Raw genomic sequence first — 18093 nt, forward strand, 5'->3', positions numbered from 1 at the left:
TTCTGTCACAACACGAAGCGTCGCGTTCGCCTATAGAATTATGATATGTGCTCTAAGCAATACGGTGCTACTGGAAATAGGCGGGTACCCGTTAATATTACCCAAAATATCAGCATTTGCATGTTCAATCAAAGCCGTGCCAGCATTATGATAGCTCTAACTAAGGTATTGTTTCAACAATTTAAATGGCATCTAAACTTGTTTCTGTCTTATAAGTTCAGTGTCCTCTTGTCTCGTATTTTTTTTTACTTTTGTGTCGGTCTTTTCTCAATTTTACCTTCTTCAGATGAATTTTGAAGACGCTCTGCCCACCTAGGTGGCACTTGTCAGTCTACCCCTTCCTATTTCCTCTCTATTCATGTGTGTCTGCATATCATAGTCAAATTATGTAAAGAAAAAACTTATATGCTAAGGCAGGCGTGAAAGTAGTGGCACTTGTCAGTTTGCCTCTTCCTATTTTCTCTGTGTTCATGTGTGTCTGTATATCCAAGTCAAAATATATAAGAAAAAACTCGTATGCTAGTCAAATGAGTCAAACTAGTCAAATTATTTAAGGAAAAAAACTCATATGCTAAAGCAGGCGTGAAGGTAGTGGCGCTTGTCAGTTTGGCTCTTCCTATTTTCGCTGTGTTCATGTGTGTCTGTATATCCAAGTCAAATTATTTAAGGAAAGAACTCGTATACTAGTCAAATTAGTCAAACTAGTCAAGTTATTTTAAGAAAAAAACTTATATGCTAAGGCAGGCGTGAAGGTAGCGGCGCTTTTCAGTTTGCCTCTTCCTGTTTTCTCTGTGTTCATGTGTGTCTGTATATCCAAGTCAAATTATTTAAAGAATCCACTCATATGCTAGGGCAGGCGGGAAGGTACAGGCCATATTGTTTAGGCCTTAACATCAGACCAATTGCGATTACATTTCCTACATTTTTTTTTTGTATTACCGGAAAGCTACCACGCTTACCGCACTCGGATGAGTGTCCTCCGGGAAAGCTCTGCTCTGAAGAATTCCGCGTTGGCGAAGTGTATGGGTCCACCGAAATGAAACACCTTTACTCCGGGAACCTCTTGGGCCTGGCGAATCCAAACGATAACAATGCCTCAGCGAATTTATTGCACCGAAATTAACAACATATAACTTATCAAGGTAGTTGTTCGGCCTTCTTCGTACTCTATTGACCTGTCAAGTACCGCGAACATCAGGGACAAGAGACAAGAGAAAGCGACACACAAGTGCTAAACTTCGCCCTAAATTTCGTTGAAGAAGCACGTGAAATATATAAGGGCGGGTTGGGTGAGTACGCAGGGTCACGTGGCCAAGCACTGCTGAAGATGTGGTTGTACACTAGAATTTTACAAATGTACGGTACTTTTCACTCATGCTTACCAAAAAATGTGAGAAATAGAAGCAGCAGAGATGGACAACGATGATAGCCAGTATATCATCGTGCCTTCCATCGCAATGTTTTACATTGTGTTTTTAGGTGTATCGTCGTAGAGTGCCTTATGATTTCGTAACTCTTTTTGACATGTTTTTCGTAACTGTTCATGAGCTGAAGCTCATCACATTGAAGTGTTGTTACCTTGTGGTTGTGAAACTGCCCAGGTGTGTGGTATTTCATGTTCGTGTTCAAAAAACTTTAGTGGTAAGTTCAATGATTCTGTGTTGCTTTTTCTTGTCTTGCGTCCCTAAGCTTGCGTGCTACTTAACAGCTCAAAATGAATTATTATGCTAGTTTCAAGGCTCTATATATTTAAGAATGCCTGAGCTTGGAGGTGCACAGAGGCACATCATTCAAGACTGAGTGTCGCCGAAGCATACGGTTGGACAAAGCGTCTTATCTTCGTCAAGGCAGCAACTAGCCGTATTAATGCTGAAATGACATGCCGTTGTTTCTAGGTAAACCTGTGTTGATGGATGAGCCCCTCGTTCGCGACTTACCACTCCATATTTCTTTAACGGGACGAAGTAGTCAGTGTTGGGAATTTGTCCGAGTATGCATGTGCTCGGCCTGGAATACAAAAGACAAAAATCTTCAATCAGGTCTTGTAGCCCAATGCACTGCAAAGAAAGTTCAACAACGCCAAATGCCTAGATTCAAGTTGCGATACTGTTTTAACTAAATCTTGAACGTGGCGCAATTTCCTTGAACTTACAACTGCCTTCAGTGTTCTGGCTCTGTTGGAGAGCTTAACATTGTCTAACAATTCGAGGGACAATATACCTCTGAATCTTGTAGACCAGAGTCAACAGTGAGTAGACTACTCCGATGACCAAACCGAGTTGCACCTCCACGAATACTGTCGAGAAGAAAGTCACGAGCCAAACTTGCTGCAAAGAGCAAAATATAGTTTCACGATCAGATACAAAACACAAAATGTGCAGTTTTACCTTAATGTGCACAAAACAAAGTCTCGTAACAAGGAGCTAGCTCGACACAAAAATCTTGATTTGACAGCGGCAATTACTGAAAAGAGAGTGATTTCCTGAAACAGTCAAGCCATTCAAAAAATGCCCCTACCACTCCTTCTGAAAGGTTACAGGCTACGGGCCAGCCAAAAATAAAGTTTTTAATGGTCAAGAAAAAAGGTATAGAGTAAAAAAAGTATTGCTGTACAGCTTTCTATATAGCACATAAAAGTGCAGCCTGTATGTGTACTCATCCTTACTCCGTCAATCTTGGAGATCTTCCAGTAGTTGTAGAAATCTCTGACTTGCATGAAGACCTTCTTCAACGATACAAAGATGATCGATGCGAGAACCGCCTACAAAACAGTGAGTGCGTAAGTCCCACAGGAACAAACCAGTCGTTTTTTGCCCCCTAGTTATAAAGAACACTTAAGGTTCAACACAAACGTCACGTGTCATTGTTCGGGGGGCCTGATTTCAGTACTTACCACTGGCAGCTTTCCAAGGTAGCTTCCGAGGTACAGGAGTGTCACGGCAATCAGCACAGTGTTGATGATACTAACAAGCTGAAACACAGAGAAAGAGAGAGGGGGAATGAAAATAGAAGGCCAGAGGGCCTAACCAGGGCTGTGCCAGGTGTGCTACCCTGATACGAAGAAGGGGATGAGGGAAGGATAAAATTCTATGTTTGGGAAGATCAGGTACACACAGCGGCTGCAACTGTTGCTGAACCCGCCTTGTCGCTTAATAAACTTCGTCAATTTAGGTTCCTTGCATTGGCTTGTTTATTCCCATACATCTCACTGCAAACATCTGTTCAATTCTTACTCCACACTCTTATGCATTGTGGATGACACCTTGCACGGAAAAAAACAGGCAAAAAGGAAGAGAGCATAAACAGACGCAGAATAACAACTGAAGTTCATTTTCACAAAAACATGTAAAAGATAGGCAAGGCACATGGTTACGATTCCAGGTTGGTGGTTAGATAATCTATCTCGAGTTTATGAAGGTTCACTGATGGCCTCTTCAATGGACTTCTGTATGAAAAAATTCACAGCATATATACGCGGTGAAATATGACGAGTGGGGCGAAGCGGACGGATAGATGTACAGACGCACGCACGAATGGAGGGATGGACGCGCGGATTCACGGACGAACGGACGGACGCATGGACGGGGCGGGCGGGCGGGTGGGTGGGTGGGTGGGTAGGTGGGTAAGTGGGTGGGTGGGCGGGAGGGCGGGTGGATGGAATGACGGATGCTTCGCCCCACTTATCATTTACACCGTGGATATGCTGTGACACCATTTTCATTGACATGCAATTTAACAGGCTACTGCGACGACTACAACGACACGGGACATACGACACACGGCGTAAGGGGCATCACCCCTAATTGGCAACAACCATTTCTCACGTGGTCGTATCCTTCTGCCTCGACAAAACTTCTGTTTCATTTAGTAAAGGATGACATCCAATATTCTTACAATGCAGACAGATATTAGACGAAGGCTGCCCTTTCAGGAAATTTTTGAGGTTCATTAATCAGTTATTTAAATACCGCCCGGTTTGGCCGAAGTAGCACTTCCCACATGACAGTGGAATATGATAGACTACCCACTTTTCACAATCAACTAGTCTGTCCCGGTGTTTGACATCACACTCATTCCGTTTTTTCGTCTTGCCACCTTCAACTTTCTTCTCAACCACAGCGCACTTACAACTTGAATTGTTCTGCCCCGCCGCGGTGGTCTAGTGGCTAAGGTACTCGGCTGCTGACCCGCAGGTCACGGGTTCGATTCCCGGCTGCGGCGGCTGCATTTCCGATGGAGGCGGAAATGTAGGTCCGTGTGCTCAGATTTGGGTGCACGTTAAGGAACCCCAGGTGGTCAAAATTTCCGGAGCCCTCCACTACGGCGTCTCTCATAATCAAATGGTGGTTTTGGGACGTTAAACCCCACAAATCAATCAATCAACTTGAATTGTTCTTGACGCAAAAAATACTACGTCAATTCCAAAACGACTTCCCACTTTTTTCATGCGATGAGAAAAAGCATGTACATATGGAATACTGACTGGCCTATCCTTACGATGAGCTTCCCTGACAGCGTCACCTCTTCCTTCACTCTAACTTCCTCAATACTCGTTCACTGAGAACGGCCCATTTTTTAGGAATATGTGGACTGTTCTAGTCAATCGAATCGATTGGAAAAAGCATCCTTCATTCGATGTGGGCCAGACTTACCCAAGGGTTGACACTCGGCAAGACATGGTGATCCACACTTTACCCAATTTAGAGTTGGCAGACACGCAGTTCAGAATTAGCTCTACTGACCTCGAAAAGTACATCCAGCAGGTATGTTCACGCTAAATCGTGGTCTTCAAGTCGAGGAACTGGAAGCATATCTTCCTAGGAACTTCGGCAGTTAAGTTCAAACCACGACATTTCTCCTTGAAGACATTGAGCACCTTGCAACTAGTAATGCTACTAGCACTCTTCTCAACGAAGACAAGATAATCATCCACACACGGCGTTACCTTGAACCCAAGTCAATCCACAGCCACTGCAAGGTCGCGGTCTATCTTGCTCACCAAAATTTCGACAAATATGGGCGCAACACGAGGAGCTATGCATACGCCCGATCTCTGCTTGTAGACATCACCCTTCCAAGCAACCACAGTCTAGTTGCAACACATGATTAATATTTCTAGAAACGCCCCCACAAATACACCATGCTCATTTTGCCCCAATTTTTCATCGTTATAGTCTTCCATACGTTCACGCACTAACTTCACAAGACTAACATGTACTAGAGAATAAAATAAGTCCTCCTGATCACCACTAAATACAGACAAGTTAGACGAACTTCCGGCCATCAGGAGCTGGAGCACCTCATCAGTTATTCAAAGGGAAAGGATCTTGATGCTTAGAGACGACAGGTGCATTCGCAAGTAACTGGACACTAATTACTGCCAAGTGCTGCGGTTTGAAACAATCCCCCTAAAGGGGTCATTTTTTGTTGGTTTTAACCGAATACCAGTTTCAAAGCATCTCATTTCTCACTCTTGACACCAGCGCATAACCCTGCAAGCTTCTACTCGAGCAATGAATTAACAGCCCTTTCCTTCAAGTCAGCTGGCTTGTCCATGACTTCACTTAAGCTCATGTTAATCGCTCGCATCCCCTTTTCCGAACAGGTGCCGTCTTTCATCAGGACGAAAGACCCTTCCTTATTCGAGATCGAAGGCCTGATTCGATTAGTGGCCACTAAATCAAGCAAACGCTTCAGTTTACATTTCATGTCAGGGTTCCTCTAGAACGTGGTGGTGACCTCTTATACCTTGGCAACACATCTTGACATTTCACATTTAGGAACCCTGTCTAACACAGAGCACGCCAAGGCCAAGATATTTGAGGAATGGAGAATTGGCTCGAAGCAAAACTTAGGTCCTAAAGCTAGGCTTTTCAAATATGTTTCGTGTTAGTCTGCACCTGTGTGTGCTCTCTTCTTTCGTGTCCGTTTTTTTTTATTTGCGCAAAATGCCATCCACAAAGGCATACCAACACGCCCAATGCTCGATTGTTCTAAGATACTCATATGCACCTGTGACTGTTGCGTTGCACCAGGGCTAAAACTAGTTTTCGCTTATGATTGCAGTACTTTATAAATGTGATGGCATTAATGTACATTTGACATATCACACCCGTGTGCACCAGTGATCATATTATTTCTTACCTGGGATCGCCATAATGATATTTTGTATCTGGAGTAATGCATTTTTTTATTTGAGACTAAGTTGACTGGAGTCTCATGCTCAAATATTTTTGAGGCGAAGTAGTTTTATAAGACCATAATACATTGTATCTGGGACCACAGTAGCTTTCACCTGGGACCATAATAGCTTGTATCTATGACTGGCAGTTATCGAAATGTTTCTTGTTCAATCGCCAATCATTATTAGATTTCCTTTTTTGGTGAACTTTCATTTCGTCTAGCTCACACACTTGAATTGAAATCTCCACCAAGGCAGCGTGTAAGTTTCTTTATGAAGGAAGGACGACACGAATCCAATGGATTAATCCCTTCGAGCACTGTGGTTAAACAGGTGAACCGTCGCCGTAAAGCTCTGCATTGGTTCGATCACACCTACACATCAGACCAACAAAAAAGGGGCAATCAAAGCGAGAAAAATCTATTGACAAGCACAGTGCACATTACCTGCGACTTTCCGCCACTGTTATCTTGAATGGAACTTCGTGGTACAGAAGCGCCACTCGGAAAGCAGTCGAGGAAACTTCCGAAAAAGTTCGACATGCCAAGCGCCAGCAGTTCCTGATAAAAAAAAAGCAGAGCCAGAAAAGGTTTCTGCAATTTATTTCGTTCACAGTTGACCACGCTTCATATGGTGGTTTTGAGACGTTAAACCCCACATATCAATCAATCAATCAGTTGACCACGCAAACGTGCTAGATCGCTTATGCTAGATCGCTTGCTAGAATTATGCTAGATCGCTTGCTTGAGCATTGCAGGCCCTAATGGCACAGGTATACCGAGTCAGTCAGCATGTCCTATATACATATAAACATGTTTGAAAGACTTCTACAAGAACCGGAAAGCTGCAAATAAGATAACCAGCGATAAAGATATGCACATGCTTATATCTCTCCGAGACTGGTGCGACGAGCCGTGCTGTATATGACTGCTTTGAAACTATCCGAAATTAGTCGAAGGAGTACTAGTGCTTTCGCATCGCAGCCTTCCACTTACGGCCATCAAGAATGTTCTGCCAAGTATTGCATTCAATGGCCTGCACAGCGTTCAGGGCGCAACTTTTGTAAAAAGTGGATTTTATTCTATTTGCCGCATGTAGCTGTGTAGAAAATTCACGTTTTCTGAAGAAACCGCGTTGCGACTTCGTACGGATATTGCAGTGCGAATTTTTCTGTAAAGCTACTTTCATGGTTAATTTTAGTTTCAGGGGCGAGGCTCCTTAGGCTGTGAGCCGCTCCCTCGTAGTGTGTTGTGGTAGCCACTTTTAGTTAATTTTGTGAATTGCTCACTACATGGCATTGTGTGTAAATGTACTTGGAAATAGTATCACTCTATGGCGTTTATGGTTTTTATATGGTTGCCGTATATAGAAGATAGATGGCGCTCTTATTAAAAGTAATTCATAGCATAACCATGGAGTGAATGATGATGACTGGCGCGAAGTGTCCGTCTGTCTGTCTGATGCGTGCTCTAGTGTGACAAGAGTGAACTGACGGACAGACAGGCGGACGGGTGGACGGATGGTTAGAACCACTCATCATCATTCATTCCGCGGATATGCTGGGAATTAGTTCTGTTGCTTTGTCTAACTCTGGCGTTTTCACCTGGTTTGGCACAACCTCGTATCCGTGGTTTCTGGCGAAGATGCGACCCAAGGACACCGTGACAGCAAACGACACGATCGCAATGGTGAGGGCCGGCACGACCACTTTCGTCACAAGAGACAGGTTCAGGTCGGGCAGACCCATCGTCGGAAACCTGGAAGCAAAACGTCCATGGATGTACACCCAGATATTGAGCGATATCATTGCATAGGCCGATGACGTGAAGAGACAACACGAGCACTGATAATGAAAATCTAATTGCAAGGAAAAAATGCGCCTCATGAAAAATGTTTCGAAACTGAAAGGGTCGGGTCTGTACATAACTGAGGACCTGTCCCCGAGCGTGCGCACCTTAAAGAAACTGTGGGACGCAACTGTCAGTTATCGAGAGAAAAGATCCAGAGTAGAGCTGAGTTATGATCACGGCTATATTGATGACGTGCGCTACATCTGGGACAATAGTACTGATTCCTTTAAACGAGATTTTGCTGGTTCCGCTAAAAAATTGTTGTCTTGAAGAACTAAAGCAACTTCTCTTACACTGCCTGGAATTTCTAAAAGCTGAGTATTTTCTATATAAATGCCGTAAGTATTGTTGACAAACTCGTTTATTTACTCGTCATTGTTACGTCGTACTCTCCCCATGTATATAGTGGCCATGACGAAGACATGGCTACATGGTGGAGAGTGTTATTGTGAATTTACCCCACCCGGTTACGTAGCAGTGCGCAATGACTGATCACATATGAAAGGTGGTGGTGCAGCGCTTCTTATTCGCTCTGACAAAGTTTTTGTGCTCCCCGACACACATGACCTCGAACTTGCTTGGTGCAAACTCTGTTTGAATAAATGGTCTTTAGATGTTAGTGCATTCCATCGAGCGCGAAGTTTCTCTTTAGATAAATGACTTCGGTACCTGAAAATTCATTTTCATGGGGAACTTCAATGCACAGGGTATTGATTGGCGTGCAAAACGTTGCATAGGTCAATAAAGTTCTATTTGTCGAGAACTCATACTTTTCACTAACCCAGCTTCTTACTCAAACAGTAAGATTTCCAACTCGCCAAAACGCTCTCATAGACCTTGTTTTCCTCAGTTCACATTTAATTGAAAGTGCATTTGAATGCGACGTGATTGATGGCATTTTTGAGCATAAAGCTTTGTACATATTGCTTCCAGCTCGTCTAAATGAACTGCAGCTGAGATTTTTCCTCACTTCGTGCATGCAGACGACACTTCTATCCCTGATATGCTTGCTTCTAATTATCATTCATTTAATCACCCAAGCATTTGCGGTCATGTTCACAATTAACCTTAGAGTGAATGCTGAGATTTCGGATTGATTCATTAGGTCTTTCACAAAGATTGTGGTGCCCTGATGACTGTTCAAACGCTTCAAGGGTATTTGGCAGGATGGTTGGTCAAGTCTTATTAAACAGGTGCAACCTACCTCGGGGAATTCACTAGAAACATGTGTTACCCTGTTTATATTTATATAGTGGCTTATTGGATGAGTTGGTTTCTTCTTAACGAGCTTATGGCGCGAAAAAAACACGAAAGAAGGACAAGCGTTCTTTCGCGTTTTTTTTTTTGGCGCCATAAGCTCGCTAAGAATATTTGTATGTAAACGTATTATTTTGTTTTGGAATTCATAATTCTTCAAAGAAACATACTAGCTTAAGGGGGCATTAAAAAGCAGCAAACTATTATTGTTAACATATAAAGAAATTTCGTTTTGCCTCGAGAAGTAATTGATTGATTGATTGATTGAGTGATTGATCAATTGATTGATCGATTGATTGACATGCAAGGTTTAACGACCCCGAAACCACCATATCACTATGCGAGACACCATAGTAGAGGGCTTTGGAAATTTCTATCGCCTGGGGTTCTCTAATGTGCGTGGTAACACCAAAATAAACCATTCAGATGGGGTCAAATTTGATACATCTATGTGAGCGGTTCTTCCAGAAGCCTCTTTCTTTGATTGGTAAATATTCTGCATGTTTGAAATAAATGATGCAGACATGCATTTTTATTGCAAATTTGTGCATTTAATGTTTCCTTCATTTTTAGTAGGCCAGTGTTGGGTAATGGAACGGCTATATAATGGTAATTGTATGACCGCGGTTATAATTGGTTGCGCGGTAGTTAGTTTGCTTTCATTTACTTTGCACCGTAAGCTACGGCAGACATGTCAGCCATTGGCAGACAGCATTGCTCTAGTTGCATGCGGTCGAAGAGTGCCCAGCCTGATTTGTCGTGAACGCAGACAGTATGGCGTCAGCTTCGTACTCCGCATAGTTCTGCAGCGCCAGAGACGGCCGAGCGTTTGGAGTTCCTGCTAACTCAGGACTCCTCACATCGGTTCGGCTTATGGAACGGCTGTGTACTGATTACGCGCCTGCAAAATCGGTGGTGCGCATTGCGAAACTGCAGTGATTGCCGTGAACCTTTCGTTATGGTCTGGTGACGTAGCTCTCGGAAGCGGGCAGGCTCAGGACAGGTCACCGCCTGGGGTGCCTATTGTTGAATTGGCATGTTTTTTACGGCTGCCGCTTTTATCCGGACAAATGAGCTCGTAAATAGAACAACGTGCCATCAGCTAGCGGTTCCTCTCACAGCGCACAGGGGACAGGCGGATGATTGCCCCGTCGTCAAGAAGGTAACGTGTTACAGGGAAGCCGTCCTGCGGCCGCCACAGCGCAGTACGGGTAGCTGTAAGTCGAGATAATAGACAGTTATAGTTCACGGTTAGCGTGATAGCTGAGGTAAAGAAAATGGCATTACCGTGCAGCAAACGTTCGTTGTGGACAGCGTCCTATAGTTTAGCGGGATAGCGTTTACGTGGTTTACGTGCTACAGCTGGTACGGTGGCGCCACCTATCGGATTGTTAACAAGTTACAGTAAAAAGGAAAAGAAAACGAGAATGATTGCCTATGCCACCACGCGAAGCATTGCTACAAGTTTATTTTACTGATAATGAAAGCAAATAAATATGAACCACGCACCAAACGCGAAAGAAATTATGTTGCCGATTTGTTTACGATATTGTAGTTAGGCCTAGACGCTTTCGAAATGGGAAGCTATCTCAAAAATTACGCTAAATTATCTGTAATACTCGGTCATCGAAGCTAACTGAAGGCAAGCGAAGCCAGTTTAAACCGTCGTTTGCTGCAAACAAGGTGAATCTTTCAATAACTACGCCAAAATCACTTCGAATCGAGCATCTGAAAGCGCCGCCATGTTTACGTACACTTCGTACGCTTACGCTACCACGGTACGGTAAGCGGTACCGCGCGTACGGTAAGCGGTACGGGTAACGTACGTATCTGCACATGCGCACTTCGATTCCGATATCATAGCACACCCGGTATACTATAACCGTCTAATTGTGCGCGCGGAGTTGGCCCATGTTTGTACGACGTCTTATAGTTTTGTCTTAATTACATTTTGTTATGTTATTTGGGGCGAGGAGCATGAGTCCTTCACGTGCACGAAGGCGACATCCTCGTGGCGGGTTTTTCACCGACCAAGTGTGCTGTCCTATCAGTGGACAAGCAGGGGACGATTCGCCGAGAGGTGTGTAAGGGTGGAGCACCGAACGAATAAGAAAAGGCCCCGAGGTTCCGCCAAGTGTTCTGAACCAGGCTTGAGGTGTTAGACACCATTGGCTCCGCCGAATCCCGTAGAGTCGCCCTACAGAAGACGGTTCATTTCCACAGTGTTTTTCTTTTCTTTATTGTGTAACGTGGACGTCCATCCTTATGTAACTTTTGTACAGTCTATAAATACCAGTTTTTCTGAGCCCATAGATCTTCTCCAGCGTTTTTGCTTCATCTTCAAGTGACCAGCAAGTCAATCACCGCAATTTAAATAGGGGCAGCATGTTTCGTCTCCCAATTAGCTACACCACTTCGGGTGGCGTGTCTCGGGCACCAAGCGGTGAGGATCATCAATGGAAAGAACCCAGATTTCACTGTAATAGAACCTAGACTGTGAAGTACAAATACGTTTATGACGATATTTTCGTGATACGATATACAGGGAACCATAGGCTAGACAGCACCGTTGTTAACAACTAACGAATAGACTCATACGCAACGATTAGTGTAGCATATGACACGCTTAATCGATGTTAAATCACTGAATATTTTCTCACGCAAAACTGTTGGACAATTCTCCTAGTCACATTGCTTCAACAAGATAAGTTTGCACATGCTTCTGTTTTGTTTCGAGGGTATACATTTGTGTAAACAATCACTGCGGACTATAAATCACTCAACCTTCTTTTACGTAATAAACGATACGGGGCCCTTGAGGACACGTTTCTGGCAACACTGATGGTTACTGCGAAAATGGCGAGCAAAACAAGACACACCTAAAGAAGGCACACCAATCTGTTTTTTTTTTTTGTTTCTTTCGACACAACTGAATGCATGCGCACACATGAAAACTCCACCACCTGCCGCTTTAACTCAACATTAAAATATCTGAAGTGCATCTATGTATTATTCAGCATCACCGATTCACTATGGAGGTCAATGCTGCCTGTAATGCACACAATGATTCAAAACTTACGTGTTGGGGATGGGACCGATGATTTCAAAACCTTTGTTCTCCAGGTCGAAATAACTGGAGACCACAGTGGCTACTATGACCTGGAGAGACAGAATTCAATTTTACGTAAGCACCATTAGGCTACTGAAACAGCTTCACGGTAAGGATTATGCAACAATCCACACTTCTGCTACCGTTTTGAGCGCGCTCAGACTTGCGAACTATGATAAGTACATACTGCAAGCGCAGCACACTGCTAATTTTCACAGTTATCTGCTTTTATTCTGCAGCTTTAGATATACCGGAGCCCTATGGCAGTGTTGAAGCATATGAATTTGAATTAAGAGTTAGCAGAAAGAACACATCGACAAGTAGTGAAGCCACTAGAGATGAACTTGTTTTATGTTAATCTTTTGTAAGGAGCAACTGAGCCGTTTCAAATGCAACACTCAGAAACCAGCTTTTAGCGGCCATGGTAAGGCACTTCTCTGGACCGTAATCTTTGTCAACCCATGTTTTCTCATATTCGGCTGCGTTCGAAAGAATGAAAAAAAAAACAACTGCACACATTGACTGATTGATATGTGGGGTTTAACGTCCCAAAACCACTATATTATTATGAGAGACGCTGTAGTAGAGGGCTCCGGAAACTTCGACCACCTGGGGTTCTTGAACGAGCACCCAAATCTGAGCACACGGGCCTACAACATTTCCGCCTCCATCGGAAATGCAGCCGCCGCAGTCGGGGTTTGAACCCGCGCCCTGCGGGTCAGCAGCCGAGTACCTTAGCCACTAGACCACAACGGCGGGGCTTTTTAATAAATTATAAACTAAATTATAATAAACTAAATTTATTATAATTTACTTTAACGGGCACTGAAGCCGTGAAAAGCACAACGGATATTCTTTGCAGACTTTGACCATTATATAGTACTTGCGACAAAGGCAATGTAAATATATAGGGCACTAGGATACACCTTTGCTAATTGTGGGGTGTGAACCATCCATAGGGTCCAAAGGTATTTTTCTTATACATATGGGCCCCTCGAATACCTTTATTTTGTTATGACGATTACTACAGTTCCTACACAGTAGTTAAATCACTACAAATAGTGTCGCCCCGGCATTCCATGCTTTCATTCGGTTGTGCCTGACTAAGGTAACGATTCCGATGTTGGTCCACTTCGCTTTTGAATGTAAACAGATAAAGTTAAGGCTACCGTATCACCTCAAAAGCAAAAAAATGCATTGGCGAAAAATTGGAGTGCCACGCGAAGAGCACCAACCACATCAAACGCGCAGTGCGCTGCTCAAGAAAAAAATCGCAGTATATCCACGGAGCGAATGATGAAAGGGGTGAAGCGTTCGTCCATTCATCCGTCCGTTAATTTAGTGAACACTCCAAGTACCGTAGTCTCGCATCTTTTCAAGATATTTTCATCGTATACAGGTACCCGATACTACGGACCCGATCATTTCAGAACTGTCAGGACTGTCACCTTTTATTGACAAACATATCGTCAAGGAGCAGAACAATATAGTAAATATTTCGTACATTGCACTAACTGCTGAGGAGCGCAGTGTTCTGTGCCGCGGTCTCAATTTCTGTCCTGCCGCAGGCGGACACAGTGAATTTCAATTACTGAAAGAATTGGATCATTTTGCCAGCAACTTACGCTTGCGCGAGTTTTTTTATGACCGGCAAAATACAAATGGTTCCACAAGTGCATTACCTTCTGGAAAACGTTGGGTACCTCCCTCACAACGAAACATGCTTAGATATGTATATCAAAGCTGTACAACGAGACGTACTACAGTCATATCGAAAGCAAATGGCGTTTCGCCGTGACCTATCCACCAGTGAAATGAAAGCACTGAATGCCTTGTCTTGCCGCAACGACATCGTCATCAAGCCTGCGGACAAAGGTGGGGCTGTTGTCGTAATGAACAAGTCTGATTATGAAGCAGAGGCCCAAAGACAGCTCGCAGACATGAGTTTTTACAAGCGTCTGGATCACGACCCCACTGAACAATTTAAATCTCTTGTCCATAGCACTTTGCTAGAACTTCTGGAAAACAAAAAGGTGCCCGACAATGCAACTCATTCTTTTATTCTCCTAAGTCCTGTTCCTCGGTCGTTTTTACCTTTTTCCTAAAATACACAAGATAAACAACCCCGCCCGTCCCATTATTTCAGGTATAGGTAGTGTCACAGAAAAATTGTTCAGTTATGTCGATTCTCTGATCAGTAGTATCTCAGCATCACTTCCGTCTTACGTAAGGGACACTACCGACTTTGTTTCTGGTATAATTGATCTGAATATTCCTCAAGGTTCCTTTTTGGTCACGCTAGACGTAGCGTCTTTATACAACAACATTCCGCATTTAGACGGAATAGCGGCAGTCGCCAGGTCCTATGAAGCAGCATCACCGGCTAAATTTATCGACAGTAACACATTAGCAGTATTGCTCAGGCTCATTTTAGAGCTAAATAACTTTCAATTTAAAGGGCAACACTACGTCCAAGTTAGCGGCACGTCAATGGGTACGCGTATTTGACCCAACTACGCCAATATATTCATGGGCCAGCATGAAAGTAAATTTTTGCAAACCCGCGTGCTGAAACGTTTTTATTATAAACATTACCTTGACGACATTTTCCTTATTTGGCCGCATGGAGAACAGGAGTTGCTTTCCTTCACATCTGACTTTAATAATGCCCATCCATAAATATAATTTTCTCACGCCTATTCCACATCAACGCTTAGTTTTCTCTATGTGACCATTTCGATTGTAAATGATAAGCTATCCACTGCTCTATACAGGTAGCCTACACACCGGCAACAGTATTTGCACTTTGACAGTAGCCACGTGAAACATTGCAAAACTAGCATCCCTTACAGTCAGGCTTTACGCTTTAAAAGAATCTGCTCAGAGCAATCAGAGTTTCAAAAAAATTGCAGAACACTAAAGGATGCTCTAGTCAAACAAAAATATTCGCCGCAATTAATTGATGATGCAGTAAAACATGCCGAGATGCATGATCGTAGAACGCTGTTGTGCGCTGCTAAAAACTCAACTCCCTCAGCGCAGACAAACTTAGTCCTTACCCATTCTGCGTCAGTTCCGCGTGTTTCTAATGTGCTGAGAAAGCACCACAATACTCTAATGCAAAGTGAACGCTTAAGAACCAATTTTACCAAACCACCTAAAGCAGTGTATCGCAATGCTAAAACTATTCGAGACATACTCTCATCGTCATTATCGTCGAAAGCTTACAGTCCTGACACGATCGGGTGCCATTCTTGCCAAATACCGTGATGCCAAGTATGCCCGTACATGCGCACATGCCAACAGGTCACCAGTACTGGTTCCAAGTTTTCCTTAAAAATTAAAGACATTCTTGACTGTGATTTTAAGAACGTGATATACATGACAGAATTTGCACTATGTGAAATGCAGTACATTGGTCAAACAGAAGGGCCTTTTAGACTTCGTTTTAACAATCATAAATCTCATGCTAACACCTTGCCCCACTTGCCCATTTCAAGACAGGTGCACCTCCCTGATCACTCTTTTGAAAATCTACAGGTCACATTACTAGAATCTGGTTTCTGCGCAAATTATTATAGCGAAGCCCGTGAATCATTCCTCATCTATAATTTCGACGCCGTCGCATCTGGTCTAGCTAAATGAAAACGTAGGAAAACTTAGTTGCCTATCTGCGTAACCTGTATCACCCTGTCCATCCTTTTTCAACCTTGCTCAGCAAGTCGCACTACATTGTATCGGTTGATTACGTAGCAGCTTTGTAACGTCTGTTATTTTTATTGTTATTTTATAGTTTTTTTGTTTTTTTCCCTTGCTTTTACCGGTCGGACTACTCTTCATGTTATGTGCTTTATCTTTTATGCGTTTTATCTTTTATTTGCAAACAACATGCTTGCCACGTGCTCACGCATGGAAACTATCTTTTTACTCGTGTATCAGGTGCCCTTCAGATTGTGTGACTTGCATATATATATGCCCATATATCACCTTTCATGCCGGTTTTCATATTTGTGTCTTTTTGATATGAACATGTATATAAACAGCACTCGTGTCATAAACTGTATTCTGATGAAGGCCAGACTCGTGGCCGAAACGTCAATAAAATCACTTCGTACGTGCGTCTTCTTTCATACGGATAATTTTACCCGGACCCGGCATCACTGTTTTTGGTATATATATATAATTGCTTTCGCAATAGAATGCAGGTCTAAAAAATTTATAGTAAAATGCTCTCTATTGTCACTAAGGGCTGATATTTGCGCAAGTAGTGATAAGTATTAAGTAAGGCAATCCAAAACTTGTTTGCGGCAGAACTCTTCCTAAACGCTGAGGCAGGAGTAATAAAAGAACGATTCAAACACTTGTACTCAGAGGGAATTCAGGTAATCATATGCACTCCATGGTAAGATATATGTAGTGGCTCTGGGTTACAAGTAATTAACTTCGACCGGGAGATTCCTAGATAATATATATGTCTAAAGACGTGGAGTAATCACAGAATCACTGCCATCTCACCAGTATCATCTCGATGGGCACGGGTATCTTTATCATTCGCTCCACGAAGGGGTCAATGGCCAGCTTAACGAAGAGCAAGAGGAAAATGCAGCACGCCGACATTCCCAGTGTGGGCAAATGCGTGTCCGGGAGGAGCCTGATGAAGGCATCGTAGAGCTGGAAGTCGATTGAAGGAGGGAAATTTATTTGCGTACTAGTAACTGCAGATCAGGGGAGTATAACTGCAACGGGAAACAAAATGGCTTCAGTGGCACTTACAAACAAGAGATCATAGGCACGATGTAACTTACAGCACTGCGATACTGTGACAGGTAACCGATTAGTGAAAAAGAACACGAAAAGGCAACACAAAAAATCATCAGGCATTTGTGAACAAAAGCAATTACTTTTCCTAACCTGCCAGTTCCTTGTAACGGCAGTAGAGGAAACTTGACATGCCCATTCCTCACACCCCCAGAATTGTGCATGCCACATTGTGATGAAGGCTTCTTCACCTTGCGTTTCTGTGCTTTCGGTGATGTACCAAGCCAGGATCATTATAGTATTCTCTACCCCTGGGTATGCAGCTCGTTGTGTAAAAGGACCTTTATTCAACCACTTTACGTGAACACTAGACACACTTATATACCAAAGACTTCAAAAACCGCGTGCTTACCCTATAAAAACGCTAGACTCAATTTTACACAGGCTCCAGTTATATACTGTGCTCTACTGCGAACAATGAAACAGTATACGTAATATCTTTCAATTAACCGAGAAAGAAAAAAAACGGAAGGGGGGAGAGTCGAGCAGCATATTGAGTCCGATGACTTTTGAAACGTGATGCAGTTGATGGCGAGAACTGGGTCCATCCCTCCCTCCAGTGGCATACATTCCTTCTCTCCACACATGCGCGCGCTCTGCATTTCTCTCCTCTCATACGCTCCCCCTCTATTCCCGAGTGGGTGGCCAGGCAACGTATCCGTAAAACAGAGTGCGTCTCCTTTGTTCCTACCCGTTGATTGTCAGTCTTTCGGCGTTCCATGTTTCCGTGTGACAAAGCGCGTCTGCTTTGCTTAGCACGGGATCGCGTTCGATGTCTCTGGCTTGTGGGTTGAGTAACCGGCTGTTTAGCATGATTGCCGGCAGCGTTCATGGTAGCGGTCAGTGGCATCAAGCGTTGGTCACCGGCAGCGTTAGTC

The 18093-nt window shown here is 43.5% G+C and overlaps 1 protein-coding gene across 1 annotated transcript; it reads right to left on the reverse strand.

Moving 5' to 3' along the window:
- Nucleotides 1–977: 977 nt before the first annotated feature.
- LOC142796126 (prestin-like) lies at nucleotides 978–17068 on the reverse strand (the record flags this gene model as incomplete). Its single annotated transcript, XM_075886215.1, is given in 9 exon segments — nucleotides 978–1069; nucleotides 1938–2007; nucleotides 2221–2327; nucleotides 2666–2761; nucleotides 2894–2971; nucleotides 6628–6741; nucleotides 7785–7938; nucleotides 12368–12447; nucleotides 16913–17068. Coding segments are annotated over 9 exon segments (947 nt in total), but the record flags the coding sequence as incomplete, so codon positions are not given.
- Between the last annotated feature and the right edge of the window lie 1025 nt (nucleotides 17069–18093).

This window comes from Rhipicephalus microplus, unplaced genomic scaffold (genome assembly GCF_043290135.1).
Source record: "Rhipicephalus microplus isolate Deutch F79 unplaced genomic scaffold, USDA_Rmic scaffold_1152, whole genome shotgun sequence".
In the NCBI taxonomy this organism is placed as follows: Eukaryota; Metazoa; Arthropoda; class Arachnida; order Ixodida; family Ixodidae; genus Rhipicephalus; species Rhipicephalus microplus.